Source organism: Cyprinus carpio, chromosome B20, assembly GCF_018340385.1.
Source record: "Cyprinus carpio isolate SPL01 chromosome B20, ASM1834038v1, whole genome shotgun sequence".
NCBI lineage: Eukaryota > Metazoa > Chordata > Actinopteri > Cypriniformes > Cyprinidae > Cyprinus > Cyprinus carpio.
The window spans coordinates 21,993,407-22,012,716 of NC_056616.1; the positions used below are offsets into that span (position 1 = coordinate 21,993,407).

Consider the following 19,310-nt stretch of genomic DNA (forward strand, 5'->3'; position numbering starts at 1 on the left):
TTTATTCTCAATTTCATCGTGATTGTGAGTCATGTTCACTCTTGTTATCGTGTGCCATCTTTATCTCGCAGTGTTTTATCAGTGAAACACCCACCCAGACACATCCACCATGGGCGCAGATAAAAACACACACACACAATAAAAACACAAAAAAAAAAAAAAAAAAAAAAAAAAAAAAAAAAAAAAAGAACGTACGCAGACAGATGGAAAGAAATGTGAGAAGACAAATAAGACGAGAGAAACACCCACCCAATGATGGGGTGTTTAAAGCCCAGTTTGACACAGGTCTCCTGGATCTCCTTCTCCAGCCAGGCCTGAGGACGGACCAGGTACTTGACGAACTGAGACACCCACCAGACGGACGGGTCGCCGTGGAGACGCTGCAGTCGGGGAGCGAGGTCTTCTGGGATAGAGAGCGGGAGGTACGGAGGTCTGGGGTGAAGACTGTCCACGATGGGCAGCTCCACCACCTGAACGTCCCGGTCGTGAGCCTCACCTGTAGAGAAACACATCATAGCAACATTTTGATGGTTGATTCAATTATGCAACACATTGTTCCAAACCTTTTCTACTGTTAGTGAGCTTTTAACATCCTAACCAACACACAAATACATCCACTGATGGTCAAAACTCTGGAATGATCAAGATTATATATATATATATATATATATATATATATATATATATATATGTATATATATCTTGTGTGTGTGTGTGTGTGTGTGTGGAACCATTGATACGTTTATTTTCATTATTCTTTGATGGGTAGAAAGTTCAAAAGAAAATAATTTATTTGAAACAGAAATCTTCTGTAATATGATAAATGTCTTTACTGTCACATTTGATAAATTCAATGCAAATCATTGCAGCTTTTTTAACATCTTACTGTATATACCCTAAACATTGAATTGTTTTTCCACAAAAATATTAAGCAGCAAAAACTGTTTTCAATAAGAATTTTTTTTCTTGAGCAGCAAATCAACATATTAGAAAGATTAAAAATACAATTAACATATGACTTAAGATTTGACAAACAGCACACACAAATCGTATGGACCACTTTTATGGTGCTTTTTTGTCATTTTTAGAACTTTCACTTTCATTGCAAAATGCATCAAAATATAAATATATATATATATATATATATATTTAAATTTCAGTCCACAGACTTTTGAATATTTGTTTTCTGTATTCTTCTAAAGCCATACGATAGCATTTGTGTGATGAACAAACCCAAAAGTCAATATTTTTAGCTCTCAAATTCAATTCAATTCAATTCAATTCAAGTTTATTTGTATAGCGCTTTTCACTATACAAATCGTTGCAAAGCAACGTTTCTACAATATATTTAGTAGTAGCGTATCAGTGTTGACTGTCAGTTTATGTACATATGGCAGAAATGTATGGAAAAATCAATTAAAGACGTAATCAGACAGACAATGAACACTATTAACAGCAATTATTATATGTTGCAATCAAACAAATCTTATTTACATTTGCGCACAACTCATATAAATTAAGTTCCTCATATAAATTGAACATATGACTTGAGAACATTTTAAAAATAGCACACAACACCATTTTATGGCAATTTTATGGAGCTTTTTTGTTGTCATTTTTGGAATTCAACAGAGTCTGTCTACATTTACTTTCATTTTACAGAAAATAGCAGAAATAAAGTTTGAAATGACTTGTGAATGCTGCCCTTTTCCATGCAATGCAGAAAATGCATAAAAAAAAATAAAAATATGGAAACTGCAAATATATTTATAGTGATGAACAGACCCAAATTTAAATATTAAAAAAAAACTTAAACTTTACATTTGTGCACACCTTAAAAAAATTCTGACAAAAAAAAAAAAAAAAAAAAAAATTTAAATATTAAAAAAAAACTTTTGCTTTATATTTTTGTGAATCTTTTTTTATTAAAATTGATTTGATTTTTTTTCTCTTAATATTATTGAATTTTTTTAAGAGTACTTAGAATTTTTATATAAATATTCTGAGAAAAGCTGCTACATAAACCAAGAATTGCGAGACAAAAGTCAATTACCCTTTTATTTTTCTCATGGCAGAAACAGGCTTCCATAAGTGATGGCATCGTTTTAATTTTGCTAGAAGGGAAATAACAGGTGAAATAATACTAGAACACTGGGTGAAATGATAAATACGGGGTGAAACAGTTTATTTTTAATTGGAAGAAACACTTCGGTGTATCAATCTTTTGTTGAATAATATACTGAGCTAATCACGATGGGATTTCAGATTCATGCAGCGCTGCCAAAATGGCCAAAACAAAGCATTTAGCTGCCTGCTATGTGGAAGGCTGCATTGCCAACGATGCTTTCAGGGTAGGAAGCTCAACAGAATTTGGATGAGAGCCGCAGCATTAGCATCAAGTAGCTCAACCTGGCACTGCTCACTCAACCCATTTATCAACATTTCAAGATGCATGCAAATGTTTGATACAAATGACAAACCATTGTTTAAAGCACAACCAATTCGCAATGCATCTAGCCGAGGTAAAAACAAAGAAAATGTCCAATTTGCATGAGAAAACTCATGTTTTTTAACAAGAAGGCAGTGGCCGCACCTGAAGACAATAGCTCACTCTTATCAGCATCTGTCTGCGTGCACCTGTGTGCTCAGAACAACACCAACACTGCTGCTCCTGCTGCTAAATGATGAAAAATACAGCTGCAAACACGCTTTTTTGCTGAATTCTTTATTATGTGAAATAGTTTATTAGCTAGTAACTGCCACTATTAGCTAGTAGCTGTTTATGGTAGACAAATGTAAAAACCTGGAACATTTTATTAAAATTTAAAACAATTCACTGCACAAAATTATCTTTTTGTGGTCTTGTTTTCCAGTACAAATATCTATATATTTAAATCAACATTCATTTATCAAGACCAAGCAAGTTTTTGTTTAAAACATAGATAAACATAGATTATTCTTAAAACAAGATAATTTTTTTTACCGTTTTAATCATAAACTCCCTTACATAAACTTATATACTTTGAAACATTTATTTATTTAGTTTTAACCAAACTGACTGATATTTTTCTTATTTTAAGCATAAAACCATTTAATTTTGGTATCATTTTTCAGAAAACAAGACATAAAAAGTAAGAGACATAATAGTCATTTTATTTCTTAAGTAAAAGTATCTTTATTTAAGAATGTTAAGATATTTAACAAGAAATAATAAAGAAAAAATAAAGAAAATAAAAAAACAAGAAAAAATCTGCCAAAAGAATCTGAAAAATTTCATACATATTCAGTATATCTGTCTTGTTTTTAAGTAAAAATATCTAACTAAAATACTTAAATATTAAGTTATCTTTTCTTTAAAAGATATCAAAATTAAGCAAGTTTTTGCTTAAAACAAGAAACAAAATTGTCAGTGGATGAGAAAAATAATCCTGATTTACCACTGAATTCAGGCTTTATATTATTTTATTTCATTTCATTTTATTTATTAATTTTGTTATTTTATTTTACCACACATAAAATATATATTTTTCTTGTTTTAAACACAAACTCATTTAATTATTGCTGATAAATAAATAAATAAATAAATAAATAAATAAATAAATAAATAAATAAATAAAACACTTAATATCTAATAGACATAATGGTCATTTAATTTAATTTATTTAATTTAGTTAATGTATATGATATATTTTTACTGGAAAGCAATACAAAATATTTTTTTTTGAATATAACAAGAAAAAATATCTGCCAAAGGGGTCAGAAAAATAATAATTTTTCCACTTAGAATTAAGTTAATTTTTCTGACCTGATAGCCAGATATTTTTCTTGTTTAACAATGAACTCACTTAATTTTGATACATTTTTCAGACAGAAGACTTATCTTATAAATATAGCAGCAATATCTCAAGTTATTTTGTAAATGAGTAAATAAGTAAATGTATCTTGCTTTGATGGTTTAAATATTTGTTCTGGAAAGAAGACCAAGTAAGATTTTTTTTTTTCTCAGCTTGAGTTTACTGCATCTCAGTGGATTTTCATGCACGAACCATAAATAAATGCTTGACCTGCATGCCACAGGCTTTTCATAAATGTTTGATGCAGATGTTTTGTGTAGCGTTTAACTGCATTAAAGTGTGGCATGCTTTATGTGTGACAATACAAAGTCACCCCTGAGAAATAAAGCCTGACTAGATGTAATTGTGCCATTTGCGTTACACAGGGCAGAGGAAGGACGAGAGCGCAAGAGGAAACCAGAGAGACTTTGATCTGAAGACATATTCCCAAAGTGCTCCGCAGGCGAGTTTCTTCAAAAGTCGCCGGGTTTTGCGTGGCAAGGTGACCTGTCTCAGCGCTTGCACACAAAACAAACCGGCTCTCCCTGGTGCTGGAATGACTGGCTCTGGTCTCGGGGCAGAAGTCTGGACAAGTCAGATTAAACAGGTCACTTACCCGCAGTCCTTTCACAAACATCCTCCAGAGAAACACAGGGGGACAAAAACACACAGGCCAAGAGAAAGAACCGGAGCAGCAGGAGCTGTGGATGTTTATTTTGCAGATAAACAGAGAGCTCACAAAAATACAAATCATTCACTCACCCTCAGCTGCAGTGTGATTTTAGAATCAATTATATAAACTTATAGTTTACATTATTATTTTGAATCAGTTTTAATTTTTTTTTTATTTCAGTTATAGTTGAAGTTTCAGCAATTTCCTTAATTTTTTAGTAATTTATATAATATAATTAACTATATATATATATATATATATATATAAGTGAATATATATATATAAAATATGATTTTAGTTAGTTAGTTTTAGTAATTTAGTTGTGTGTTTCTGTTGTTTTTTGTTTATATATATTTTATTTCTGTTTTAGTTTTAGTTATTTTAGTACATCAAGTTGAGAATAAAATGAGAAATGTTACTTATGTTTATATATTAACATTGTCTCCATAAACTTTTAGAATATTTGTTGTCTATACAATAGTACATTTTTCAAAAAAGATTTTTCAAAAAATATATATATATATGGATATATATCATACATATATATATATATATATATATATATATGCCCTTTCTTCATAATTATCTTCATAATTTACTAGCAATTTCTGTGCGGAAATAGTTTTTACACTATTTTTTTCCTTGTGTAGTCTTCTGAAGCCATATGATAGCTTTTGTGTGACGAACAAACCCAAAAGTCATTATTTTCAGTTCTCAATTCTGATGTACGCTTGTGCACAACTTCCAATTTTACAGAAAATAGCAGAAATAGATCTGAACGACTTGTTCATGCTGCCCTTTTTCAAACAATAAAAGTGAATAGGGATGGATGCCTCCAAAACTGCATTAAAAATGACAAATATATTGTAATTTTAATTAACAAGTTTTAAAATATTTGTTTTAATATAGTCTTCTGAAGCCATATGCTATCTTTGTGTGATGAACAAACCCAAAAGTCTTTTTTTAGCTCTCAAATATTACATTTGTGCACAACTTACAAATTATGGTATGTTCCTCATAAAAATAAATAAAATAATAAATAAATCATAAATCCTATGATGGTTTAGATCCTACCTGTCCGATCGCTACCACTTTGTTTATTTAAACGGGGAGATATCTCAATTGTCACCAGTAACGTGTGGAGTGCCACAAGGATCTGTCCTAGGTCCTCTGCTATTTTCAATATACATGTTGCCCCTTGGTAATATTATTAGAAAATACGGGATTATTTTCCACTGTAATGCTGGTGATACTCAACTATACACTCACTGGCCACTTTATTAGGTACACCTTGCTAGTACCAGGTTGGACCCCCTTTTGCCTTCAGAACTGCCTCAGTTCTTCATGGGATAGATTCAACAAGGTGGTGGAAACATTCCTCAGAGATTTTGATCCATAATGACATGACAGCATCATGCAGTTGCTGCAGATTTGTCAGCTGCACATCTATGATGCGAATCTCCCGTTCCACCACATCCCAAAGCTGCTCTATTGGATTGATATCTGGTGACTGTGGAGGTCATTTGAGTAAAGTGAACTCATTGTCATGTTCAAGAAACCAGTCTGAGATGATTTGAGCTGTGTGACATGGTGCATTATCCTGCTGGAAGTAGCCATCAGAAGATGGGTACACTGTGGTCATAAAGGGCTGGATATGGTCAGCAACAATACTCAGGTAGGCTGTGGTGTTTAAGCGATACTCAATTGGTACTAATGGGCCCAAAGTGTGCTAAGAAAATATCCCCCACACCATTAAACCACCACCACCAGCCTGAACTGTTGAGGCAAGGCAGGATGGATAAATGCTTTCATGTTCTTTACACCAAATTCTGACCCTATCATCTGAATGTTGCAGCAGAAATCGAGACTCATCAGACCAGGCAACGTTTTTACAATCTTCTATTGTCCAACTTTGGTGAGCCTGTGTGAATTGTAGCCTCCGTGTCCTGATCTTAGCTGACAGGATCGGCACCCGGTGTGGTCTTCTGCTGCTGTAGCCCATCTGCTCCAGGGTTCGATGTGTTGTGTGTTCAGAGATGCTATTCTGCATACCTTGGTTGTAACGAGTGATTATTTGAGTTACTGTTGTATTTCTATCATCTCTAACCAGTCTGCCCATTCTCCTCTGACCTCTGACATCAACAAGGCATTTTTGTCCACACAACTGCAGCTCACTGGATATTTTCTCTTTTTCGGACCATTCACTGTAAACCCTAGCGATGGTTGCGGGTGAAAATCCCAGTAAATCAGCAGTTTTTGAAATACTCAGACCAGCCTGTCTGGCACCAACAAACCATTCCACATTCAAAGTCACTTAAATCTCCTTTCTTCCCCATTCTGATGCTCGGTTTGAACTTCAGCAAGTTGTCTTCACCACATCTAGAAGCCTAAATGCATTGAGTTTCTGCCAGGTGATTGGCTGATTAGCAATTTGTGTTACCAAGCAATTGAATAGGTGTACCTAATAAAGTGGCCGGTGAGTGTATATCTCAACAAGACCAGATGAAACTTCTAAATTATCTAAGCTAGCAGAGTGTGTTAAAAATGTTATTTTCTCCTATTAAATTTGGATAAGACAGAGATATTACTTATTGGACCAAAAAACATTACACAGAATCTCTTGGATTACAATTTGCAACTAGACGGATGTACTGTTACTTCCTCTACAGTCAAACATCTGTGTGTTATATTAGACAGCAACTTGTCTTTTGAAAATCATATTTCCCATGTTACAAAAACAGTATTCTTCCATCTTAGAAACATTGCCAAGCTACGAAACATGTTACCTGTTTCTGATGCAGAAAAGCTAGTTCATGCATTCATGACCTTTAGACTGGACTATTGTAAAGCACTGCTAGGTGGTTGTCCTGCATCCTCAATAAACAAGCTACAGGTAGTCCAAAATGTAGATGCTAGAGTCCTTACCAGGTCAAGAAAATATGATCATATTACTCCAATTTTACAGTCTCTGCACTGGCTACCTATTAAGTTCCGTATCAGTTAAAAAATATTATTACTTACTTATAAGGCCCTTAATGGTTTAGCTCCTGCATACCTAACTAGTCTTCTACCACGCTACAATCCATCACGGTCCCTAAGGTCACAAAACGATGGACTTTTGATAGTACCTAGGATAGCAAAGTCCACTAAAGGACATAGAGCTTTTTCGCATTTTGCTCCCAATCTCTGGAATAGCCTTCCTGATAATGTTCGGGGTTCAGACACACTTCCTCTGTTTAAATCTAGATTAAAAACACACCTCTTTGGCCAAGCATTGAAATAATGCATCTCATAGTCTTGTACTGCAGTTATTTCTGATCAAATGCACATTATTATTCTTTAGCTTGGGATAAACAAATCAATTTTGCTTTGTTGGAACAGCAGCTACGCTAATTATGTCTCTATTTGTTTCTCTGTTTCTGCCATGGGATTGACATCCCGTGGTAACTAGGATTTACACAAGCTCCAGTCTGGATCCAGAACACCTGAGAAGAGATGATGCCAACCCCTCAGAGGACCTCAGATGATGCTAACCCAGAGACAACATACAGAACTACCACATTTTGCTATAAGTTTGATTGCAACATAAAATAATTGCTGTTAATAGTGTTCATCATATGTTTGATTACATCTTTAATTGATTTTTCCGTGCATTTCTGACATATGTACATTAACTGACAGTCACCACTGATAAGCTACTACTAAATATATTGTAGAAACTTAATTTTCTGTAAAGTTGCTTTGCAACGATTTGTACAGTGAAAAGCGCTATACAAATAAACTTAAATTGAAAACATCACAAAAAAATCATATGGACCACTTTTATGCACTTCTATGACACTTTTATGGTTATTTTTGTCATTTTTGGACAATCTGTCCACATTCCCTTTATTTTTAAAGAAAACAGCAGTGAAAGCTGTTAAACATCTCTTTTTATGTTAAGGAGAATAAATAAAGTTTGAAACAACATGAGAGTGAGTAAATAATGACACCAAGTTCATTTTTGGCTGAACGTTCCTCTCACACCTTTATTGGAGAAATGAAATGGTTCTGATTAACCTAACTCGAACTCGAACTGAGTTTAGAAACACACAAACCACAAATTAACCTGAAAAGTCTGAAAGTGTTGCATAGAAACAGCGGCTTTGTTTTAATCGTTTGTTAAAAAACAAGTTATGTCTGCTAATTATGAGCGTTAAAGCAGCAAAACGTTCCTGACCGCAAACCAACTGGCAAGCAGCTCATTAAAACTCTCCCTAACAATTACCACACAACAACAGCGGCTGCTTTATGGCCTTTCCACCAGCAAGTGCACATGTGATCGGAGTATGCTTGAAATTTTAATTAGCTAAAGCATGAAATATTTAAGAAAAATCTCCCAAGCCGTTCCTAGGCTTATGTAAGAGCACTTGCAGCTCTTCTTCATGCTTCTGGTTTCTGGCGGCTAGAATGGGTTTTGACGAGAATCCTCAGATAATCTATTCCTTCAACAGATCCTCGGCTGTAATAATTAGGACACAAAGAAGAGAGGAAAGTTTCACATGTCCTCATTATGCTTAAATATCCGTCTTGTACTAGAGCTTCACACTTTGTCTATTTAGCATTAAGAACATTAGAGAAGTGGACTCAACCAGTTCACACAACAGTTTTACAGTAGAAAATGCTGACGCATAAATTAAAAATACAGGCCTGAACTAACTTACAGTGCATTTCATACACAGTGGTGCTTAATTGGCATAAAAAGAATAAAGATTACAATCAGTTCACAAGTTAATTTAAAAAAGATTGAAATGAGAGTTGTGTTCATTTAAAAACACATTAAAATTAATTAGAAGGAAAGCGAAAAACAATTAAATCAATGCAATCAGAGAACACAGATAAACATGTATTTTAATTAGGGAGATCTGCAAACATGAATAAATTTAGATGTCACTGCAAAACTAAACTAGCAAAGTCTAATGTTATGTTGGCTTCGCTGAAAATTCAAGAAAAATGGTTTCTATATTGTTCTTTAGATTATAAATTTGAAGCAAATTAAAAATGAAATGCACTACTGTCCAAAAGATTATTTGAACAAGATTCTTTAAAAGAAATTAATGCATTTATGCAACAAGGATGCATTACGTTAACCAAAAATGACATTATCTACATTTATAATGTTACATAAAATTCCTATTTCACATAAATGTTGTCCTTTTGAACTTTCTATTCATCAAAGAATCCTGAAAAACAACCAGAAATGTTTCTTGAGCAGCAAATCAGCATATTAGAATGATTTCTGAAGGATCCTGTTAATATGTGGTATTGATGATGATAATTATGATTTGATCAGTTTTATAAATTACATTTTACAATATATTACAAACAGCTATTTTAATTGCAATAATATTCCAAAATATTACTCTTGTTTTACTTTATTTTTAATCAAATAAATGCAGCCTTGGTGAGCAAAAGAGACTTTTGAATGGTAGTTTATATTTCAAGTCATTTGATTATTGTTATAATTATTATTAATTTTTTTATTAAATTCAAAACAGTAAAACTACCATTAAAAACAATATGATTTTGAATGAGCCAAATCTAAAGCAGTGGTAAATAGCCACTTTCACCATAACAGAGTCATAGTTAGCCAAAACTAAAACTTAAATAAATAAATAAATAAATAAATATCAGATAGTTGTCAAGGCAACATTCAAATTTTCATTTAATTTAGTGTAAGTACTAAAAAAAAAAGAACAAAGAAAAAACAATCTAAAACTAAATAAAATAATAATAAAAATGAAATAAAACTGCATATATTTAGAAAAATAAATAATAAAATAATAAATAATAATGTCAAAAACAGGAAAATTACCAATATTTTAAGTGAAAATAGAATATATAAAAATAAAAGCTAATTTAAAATATTAACAAAAACTAATAATATAGTACTGTATCCATAATAGTAACTATAACTATAATAGTAACTTATAGTAATAGTTTAATATCAATGATAGTAAAACAATGACATAAGAAAGAAAGAAGTCAGAATGACACATTTTCACATTCAGATCTGTTCACTCTGAACACCTACAGCAGGATTGACGCTCACCTGACCAGTGTCCGGTCGTGGCTCCGGATCGATCCGTGCAGGTGTCGCTGACGGGCCGGAAGACCGTCTCCCAGCCTTTAGGTGCGTAACGCCAGTTGTGGGACTCGAGGATCAGGACTCTCTGCGTGCCGTAAGCGATCATGAAGCAGTAAACCACGTGATGGAGCTGACAGCCGTATCCACAGCCCTTATTGATGTTACACACCAGCTTACGAGCTTTACTGCAGTCCTGCGGGTTCTGAGCCACAAATGACATACACAATTACAGTTAGAACTGCGTTTAGATTACATGAATTTGTATCAATATAGCATGTGTACATAAAATTAAATAAAATACAGATGAAGAAGAGAAATAACATACTGTATGCAATTACAATAAGGACAGCATTTTAGATTAAATCAATTTGTACCAATGTTGCATGTATAAATAAAAAAATCTAGAAAAAAAGAAGAGAAATTACATAAAATAAAATAATTAATTTGAAGACGACAAATGAGATATGCAATTAAAATTATGACTGCATTTTAGATTAAATGAATTTGCATGTGCATGTGCACATAAAATAAAATAAAATAAAACAAATATATAAAACACAAAGATGAAGAGAAATGAAACATGTAATTAATTAAATGAATTTGTCCCAATATAGAATGTAAAAATAATAAAAATAAATAATAATAAAAAAAAAAAAACAGATGAGGAAGTACTCTTAAAATGAATGCTAAACTTCAGAAGACTGTTTTCCCACAATCCCTTCACCAGGATGCAATGCTTGTTTCCAGTGCAAGCTTTCAGGCTTTACGCAACAATCTCTGATGCGTTCATATTCTCCAGTGAGAGCTGTCTGATTTCATTATTAAATCACATTCACTGCATGTAAGCAGGGTCTCAAAGAGACTAGAGAGAAACCCATACAGAGAAAGAGAGACAGAGGGACAGAGACAGAGAGGGACACAGTCAGCCCTTTGGAGATTCATATAGTGAGATTGTAACTGATGTCCCATCTGATGTCAGAAAGGCTTTCATGAGGGGCATGATGTATTAGATCATCTATTTCATTCAATGTTTAATCCACAGGGAAAGAGTGAAGGTGAATAAGGTACTACAGCCATGCAAAAGCAGGGTCAAAAAACCAAACCAAACCAAGCCAAACTAAAACAACACAAAACAAAACAACACAACAACACAAAAAAAAAAAAAAAAAAAAAAAAAAAAAAACAGTTTGGGGTCAGTAAGAATAATAATAAAAAACATTTGTTATTATTATTTTAAAAAAATTATTTTAAGAAATATTTTTGAGCAGCAAATCAGCATATTAGAATGATTTCTGAAGGATCATATCACACTGAAGTTCAGCTGACAAATAGAAAGCATGGGACTCCCTCCATTACATCTAAATAAGAAATAACATGAATTTATGCGGTTTATGCGTTTGAAAGATGACATAGTAATACATGGTAAAGTTAGGAAGAATCACTGAATAAAGAATATGAAGTAATGATGCTAAAAATACAGGTTTACATCACAGGAATAAATTACATTTTACAATATATTCACAAAACACTTAATTTAAAGTGTAATAATATTTCACAATTTTGCTGTTTTTACTGTATTTTTAATGAAATAAAAACAGCCCTGCTGAGATTTTTCAAAAACATCAACAAACGTATAGACCTCAAACTTTTGATGGATTAAATAAATAAAAGGTTGCTTGGAGGAGATCTCATATTAATTATAATATTACAGTACTAATAATAACTGCAGTTATTTGGGCAGAAATTATAGTTATCATGTTACATATTTGCCATGATGAAGTGATTCTGTGTGTCCAGCAGGGGAAGATTTTAGCTGTCTATATTTTCCTTTAGAAACGCTTTTTCATTTTTATTGTGCCATTAGAGGAAATGAGTTACGATAATCGAATTGTCTGGCGGCTCTTTCACGTTAGTGTATTTGTCTGGGGATTTTTTTTTTTTTTTTTTGAGTGAAGGCTATATAGATTTTACTCTTAATCCAAATTCAATAGTATTGGCACAGAGTTTGCTATGGCAGCAGATGAAGCACTCTCATCTCAAAAAGCCTCGAAGTGCTGCCTGAGCATAAAACTGGAGCAGCATACGCTTACAAAAATATACCGTGACTGTACTATGGTACAGTGATGGTATGGAAATCAGCCATCAGAGAGTATTTGATATATATCATGGTACTGAATGATAACCAGATTTACTAAAATAATATTAAATAAATTCAATAAAACATTTAAAAAATAAATTCCATGAATTCAGATTTAATGAAATAAAATAAAAAAGTGTTAATACTACACTGCGTTCCAAATTATTATGCAAGTGACATATCAATAGGATTTTGGTACAATAAAGAGTCAGATTTTTGTTTGTGTGGTTTTTCACATCTTTTTAGATAGCTGGTATCAATCTCAGACAGGTTTGTTCAATAGTTTGCCAGGTGTTCTTAAGTAAATGGAAACTCTACTTAAAGAGGTTGTTCCACATTATTAAGCAAGTCACAGTTCTCATGAAATATGGTGAGGAAGAAAGATCTTTCTGAAGATGAAGAGTATGAAACAATGCAATGTCTTGCAAAAGGCATCAAAAACAATATTTCACGAAAAGCAAATAGAGATTATTGAACTGTCAAAAGATTTGTGAGTGACTTAGAGCAGAGAAGATCTTGGTCAGATAAAGATTTATTAAGGCAAGTTTCTGTCAAATAAATGAACTGTATTGTAATGGCAGCTGTAAAAAAGCCACTGCTGAGCAGCAGACAGGTGTTTGAAGCTACTGGAGTCTCAAGATCCTCTCCATTCAGACTCACAGTTGTGTGTAAAGCTGCATTTCAGTCACTGCTAACCAAACCTCACAAAGAGAAACCAGTGGTGGTTTGTAAAGAAAATCAAACTCACAAAGATATCAATATTTCCTTTCCAATAATAGACTGGCATAAAGTCATACACTGCCAAAAATAAGTGTAATTTTAACTGTACAATTTTGTAAAAATGCTTTGAAAAAAAAAACGGTTAATAGGTTAACAGTAAGTTCCCGTACTATATACAGGGAAAAACTGTAAAAGATCTAACCAGACATTTAATGTAATTTTACAGTAAAATGTTGTTAATTTTTTAGACAGTATTTAGAAGTAAAAAAATAACAAATCAATGTATAATTTACGGTCAAAAACTGTAAACTAATATTCCCAGAATTCCCTGCGTGACGCTCCACATTTGAAAGTATTTTGTTTAAATAATCATGTTTTTTAATAGTTTTTGTTATCAGTTATGTACATTTGGGCTTTATGTTACATCTGTTGTTTAATGAAAGTTTATTGCATTATTTAAGTATCATGTGTGTCACCATGATGGTGTTTTGTGTTTGCATGAATGACTCTGTGCACCCTCTATATATTAATATAAACTTCTGCTTGTGGTGAAGCTACTTGTAATGAGCTTTGATTCTTCATGTGGCTTTCTCCTTTACCACCTGCATTATTCTGGTGGTTGTCAGTATGTTAAAGGTACAAAACAGATTTTAATAGCAATGTGCCTTGTTGAATTTACTGGTTTACATTCAAATTTTCTTGTTTGTAAATTACAGATTTAAACAGTAAAATTTACAGTTTTTGGCCGTAAATGTGTTTACAGTGTTTCTGTATTTTTTACAAAATTATTCTGGCAACCACAGCTGCCAAAATTATTTAGTAAAAACTACAGAATTTTTTTTACAGTGTAGATCTCAGTATAAAGAGAACGGAGGGAAAAAAGAAACAGTCCCAAAGAGGGACAACGGTACAGTGTAAATCATATCAGAAAATATATTTGATTAGTGTTGTTCGCTTTATTGCTTCTGCACACAATTCAGCTCTAAAGCCTAACTCGATTAGTTTGTGTTCCAGACAAGAATGATGTCTTGGTGACGAGAGTGTGCTGTTACTAAGTGATTACACTTAGTGTAATGGACAATTATTTAAAATAAAATTACAATTTAAAAAAAAAATATATATATAAGGATCTCCCGCACACTATCTTAACTTGCAAAATAAATTTTTAATCACACAACGTTTCGGTCACACGACCTTCATCAGGAGTATACAAATGTTCAAATTCATCTCTTTTAAGATAAACACATGACCAATTAACAGAGTTCCATCTGCAAATAATTAAACTCATTGGGAGTATATAATTAGCACCGCATCATAAACAGTTGTTATAGTTACAACAATCCAGATCACCTATAGGTTAACAAATTCATCTAAAAAACACAATCAACACATCGTCATCAAACAGCATCAAATTGTAATTCTAAACAGTTATAACAATCAGTCAGGTTCCACAGTCACTCAAACTCATCATGAATACATAGTGGAAAAGAACACCTCATTCAAAACAATTACATGACTATAGCATTACATTAAATAATGCTTCATCGTTCATACCCATAGGTGATAAAGTTTGGAGGGTGTAAATCCAAAACAGTTCGCGTCTTTGTAGAAGTAATTCAATGTCTCCACCTCTAGGTGGCAAAAGTTACTTTTTCAATCCCACAAAAACGTAAAGAGGTTACGTCATGATTCAAAGTTAAAAAGTGTACCGCAACTGGATAACTTAGATCTTTTCTTCTTATTGAACTCTTATGTTCACTAATTCTTTGTTTCAACTGACGTGACGTTTTCCCACATAGCCTATACCACAAGGACAACGAATCAAATACACTACATGAGTGGAAACACAAGTAATCACAGATTTGATGCTATATTTTTTGCCCGTTCTAGGATGACAAAAAGTTGATGTTTTAAAAAGTATTATTACACTGAGCACAATTCCCACAACGATAATTGCCCTTCTGTATGGGACTAAGTAGACTCTGAGATGCACGAGGGCTAACGCTCTGAAAACGAGCATGTACCAAACTGTCTTTTAAATTCTTAGCGCGTTTGTATACAATCAAAGGAGGATGTCTAAAAATATCGCTCAACTCCGAATCAGAAGACAACAAATGCCAGTGTTTTTTAAAAATAGATTTTATCATGTAAGACTTAGGTGAATGTGTTGTAATACAAGCAAAAGAATACTTTCTCGTTTTTCTTGTTTTCTTTTTTAGCAATTCAGACCGCGTCTTTTTAAAAGCTGTATTAAATCCTTCATCAATCCAATCTAAAGGATAACCTCTATTCAAAAACTTATTTTTCATGATTTTCGATTTCTCAATAAAATCGGAATCAGAATAACAAATCCTCCTCAGTCTGTAGAACTGACTCTTAGGCAGTCCTTTTTTTTAAAAAAGTCGGATGAAAACTGGTAGCGAGTAAAAGTGTGTTACGATCGGTCTCTTTTGTGTACAAAGTAGTGGTCAAACTGCCTTCGTTCTTCTGTATCCACATATCCAGGAAGTGTACTCTAGACGAATTAATTTCAGAAGTAAAATCCAAGTCGTCAAACAAGCTATTCAAATGTCACAAATTCTCGAGCCTCATCGTGATCACCCAAAAAGATACAGAAAATATCGTCAATGTATCTATACCATTTGATGATCTTTGAATAGAAAGGATTATTTTCTGTATTCAATACATAACTCTCTTCAAAAAGACCCATAAATAGATTGGCATAGTTCGGGGCAAAATTAGAGCCCATTGCTGTCCCACTTATCTGAAGAAAGAAATCCTTATCAAAACTAAAATAATTATATTTCAAAAGGTATGAAGACATCTCGATGATAAAGTCTGATGGTGGACTGGAGTCCTCGCGTAACGAAAGATAATGTCCAAGGGCAATAAGTCCTTTTTCATGTGAAATGTTAGTATATAGACTAGTTATGTCCAAAGTTATTAATAAAGTAATATCCGGTAAATCATATAACTTGGAAATCTTATTAATAAAGTCAGTAGAATCTCGAATGTAAGTCGGTAACGAATAGACAAAAGGTTTTATAAAAAAGTCAACATACTGTGATAAAGGAGATAAGAGGGAATTAGTCTGTGCCACAATCGGACGACCTGGAGGGTCGATAAGTCTCTTATGAATTTTAGGAAGAGTATAAAAAACAGGTCTAATCGGATGTTGACAATACAGAAATTTAAACTCCGATTGAGATATCCAACCCTCTGTTTTAGCATTTGTTAAAAATGACAATATCTCAGATTGATAAATGTTGGTAGGATCACTGGGAAGTTTTTTATAAAACTTAATATTCTGTAATTGTGAAAGAATTTCGTGTTGGTATTTTTTCGTATCTTGGATTACAGTAGCCCCTCCTTTATCAGCAGGTTTTATAATGATACTTGGGTCACTTATCAATTCGGTCAAAGCTATTTTCTCATTCAGTGAGAGATTATGAGAAATATTTATTACTAGAAGAACAAACTTCCATCACCTCTTGTTCAACCAAACGACAAAAAGTATGAATGGTGTGGTTAGACACATTAGGGCAAAAATTACTTTTCGGTCTAAAAGGTGTCGTAGATAAACCCGATTCTGATTTGGAGATTTTATTGAGAAATCGAAAATCATGAAAAATAAGTTTTTGAATAGAGGTTATCCTTTAGATTGGATTGATGAAGGATTTAATACAGCTTTAAAAAAGACGCGGTCTGAATTGCTAAAAAAGAAAACAAGAAAAACGAGAAAGTATTCTTTTGCTTGTATTACAACACATTCACCTAAGTCTTACATGATAAAATCTATGTTTAAAAAACACTGGCATTTGTTGTCTTCTGATTCGGAGTTGAGCGATATTTTTAGACATCCTCCTTTGATTGTATACAAACGCGCTAAGAATTTAAAAGACAGTTTGGTACATGCTCGTTTTCAGAGCGTTAGCCCTCGTGCATCTCAGAGTCTACTTAGTCCCATACAGAAGGGCAATTATCGTTGTGGGAATTGTGCTCAGTGTAATAATACTTTTAAAACATCAACTTTTTGTCATCCTAGAACGGGCAAAAAATATAGCATCAAATCTGTGATTACTTGTGTTTCCACTCATGTAGTGTATTTGATTCGTTGTCCTTGTGGTATAGGCTATGTGGGAAAAACGTCACGTCAGTTGAAACAAAGAATTAGTGAACATAAGAGTTCAATAAGAAGAAAAGATCTAAGTTATCCAGTTGCGGTACACTTTTTAACTTTGAATCATGACGTAACCTCTTTACGTTTTTGTGGGATTGAAAAAGTAACTTTGCCACCTAGAGGTGGAGACATTGAATTACTTCTACAAAGACGCGAACTGTTTTGGATTTACACCCTCCAAACTTTATCACCTATGGGTATGAACGATGAAGCATTATTTAATGTAATGCTATAGTCATGTAATTGTTTTGAATGAGGTGTTCTTTTCCACTATGTATTCATGATGAGTTTGAGTGACTGTGGAACCTGACTGATTGTTATAACTGTTTAGAATTACAATTTGATGCTGTTTGATGACGATGTGTTGATTGTGTTTTTTTAGATGAATTTGTTAACCTATAGGTGATCTGGATTGTTGTAACTATAACAACTGTTTATGATGCGGTGCTAATTATATACTCCCAATGAGTTTAATTATTTGCAGATGGAACTCTGTTAATTGGTCATGTGTTTATCTTAAAAGAGATGAATTTGAACATTTGTATACTCCTGATGAAGGTCGTGTGACCGAAACGTTGTGTGATTAAAAATTTATTTTGCAAGTTAAGATAGTGTGCGGGAGTTCCTTATATGTTTATACGACCCACCAGGTCTTATTTTTTCTACGCACCTATTACTTACAGGTGTGCGATGGAGTTCGTTCACTAAAAAAAAAATATATAAAAAAATAAAAAATTTACTTTCAAAGTCATAATTTAAATTTTTTTAAGGCATTATTTTTTTTCTTACCTAGCGGAAATGGGCTTCCATATGTTTTAATCATATTTTGAATTACACATTGCATTGTGTTTTAGGGTTAAAGGCAACTTATTGACCATTTTTCAGTACTGAATGAAATATTAGACAATTTAGATTTTTAGAGAGTTTTGACTAGATTTTTGTATTTAGACAAAAAAATAATAATCTTCTTAACAAACTGTATGATTTGATGATATGATTCATTTCTGGAGCACAAAGTGTGAGAGAGGAAAAATTTATCATTAATGAATGTTTCCATTAAATATTAAGTATAACATTAATAATAATTGAGCACCAAATAAATGAGCAGCAATTCAGCATATTAAAATGACACCGAAGACTGGAGTAATGATGCTGAAAATTCAGCTTTGATATTTCAATAGAAAACAGCTCTTTTAAATGGTAATAATATTTCACCATTTTCCAGTTTTCCCTGCATTTTAAGAAGACTGACAGCAGGAAGAAGGGCCCTTCTGTACCTGCAGGAAGGAGATCCGGTTCTGCACCAGGCTGGAAAGATCTCTGGCCTCCTTCTCTCTCCAGTCTCCTGCTCCGTCCGCCTGACTGAGATCCTGCAGGTCCGTCATGATGGTTCTGACAGAAGCACACAGGAGACGCTCAAACATCCTCCTCTATCAGCTGACAGTGAATCTTTTATTATTGATTACATATTACTGAAAAACAACAGTACGTTAGTGAAAAACTTTATTGATTCTTCATAATTTTTTTCTAATTTAGATGTAATGCAGGGAGTCCCATGCTTTTTATTTGTCAGCTGAACTTTCCACCTTATATATTTTTTGAAGTACCTCTGAGATTTTAAGGTAATTAGTAAATAATTA

General features: G+C 33.0%; 1 protein-coding gene across 3 annotated transcripts in view; it reads right to left on the bottom strand.

Moving 5' to 3' along the window:
• The window catches only part of LOC109087882 (alpha-(1,6)-fucosyltransferase-like), an 87,411-nt gene that overhangs the window by 6,263 nt on the left and 61,838 nt on the right, over positions 1-19,310 (bottom strand). For all 3 annotated transcript variants that reach the window (XM_042746766.1, XM_042746767.1, XM_042746768.1), the window contains 3 exons: positions 18,948-19,062; positions 10,598-10,835; positions 250-496 (listed from right to left, as the gene is read on the bottom strand). In XM_042746766.1, coding sequence (XP_042602700.1) covers positions 250-496; positions 10,598-10,835; positions 18,948-19,062 — 600 coding nt within the window. The remainder of the gene's footprint in view (positions 1-249; positions 497-10,597; positions 10,836-18,947; positions 19,063-19,310) is intronic.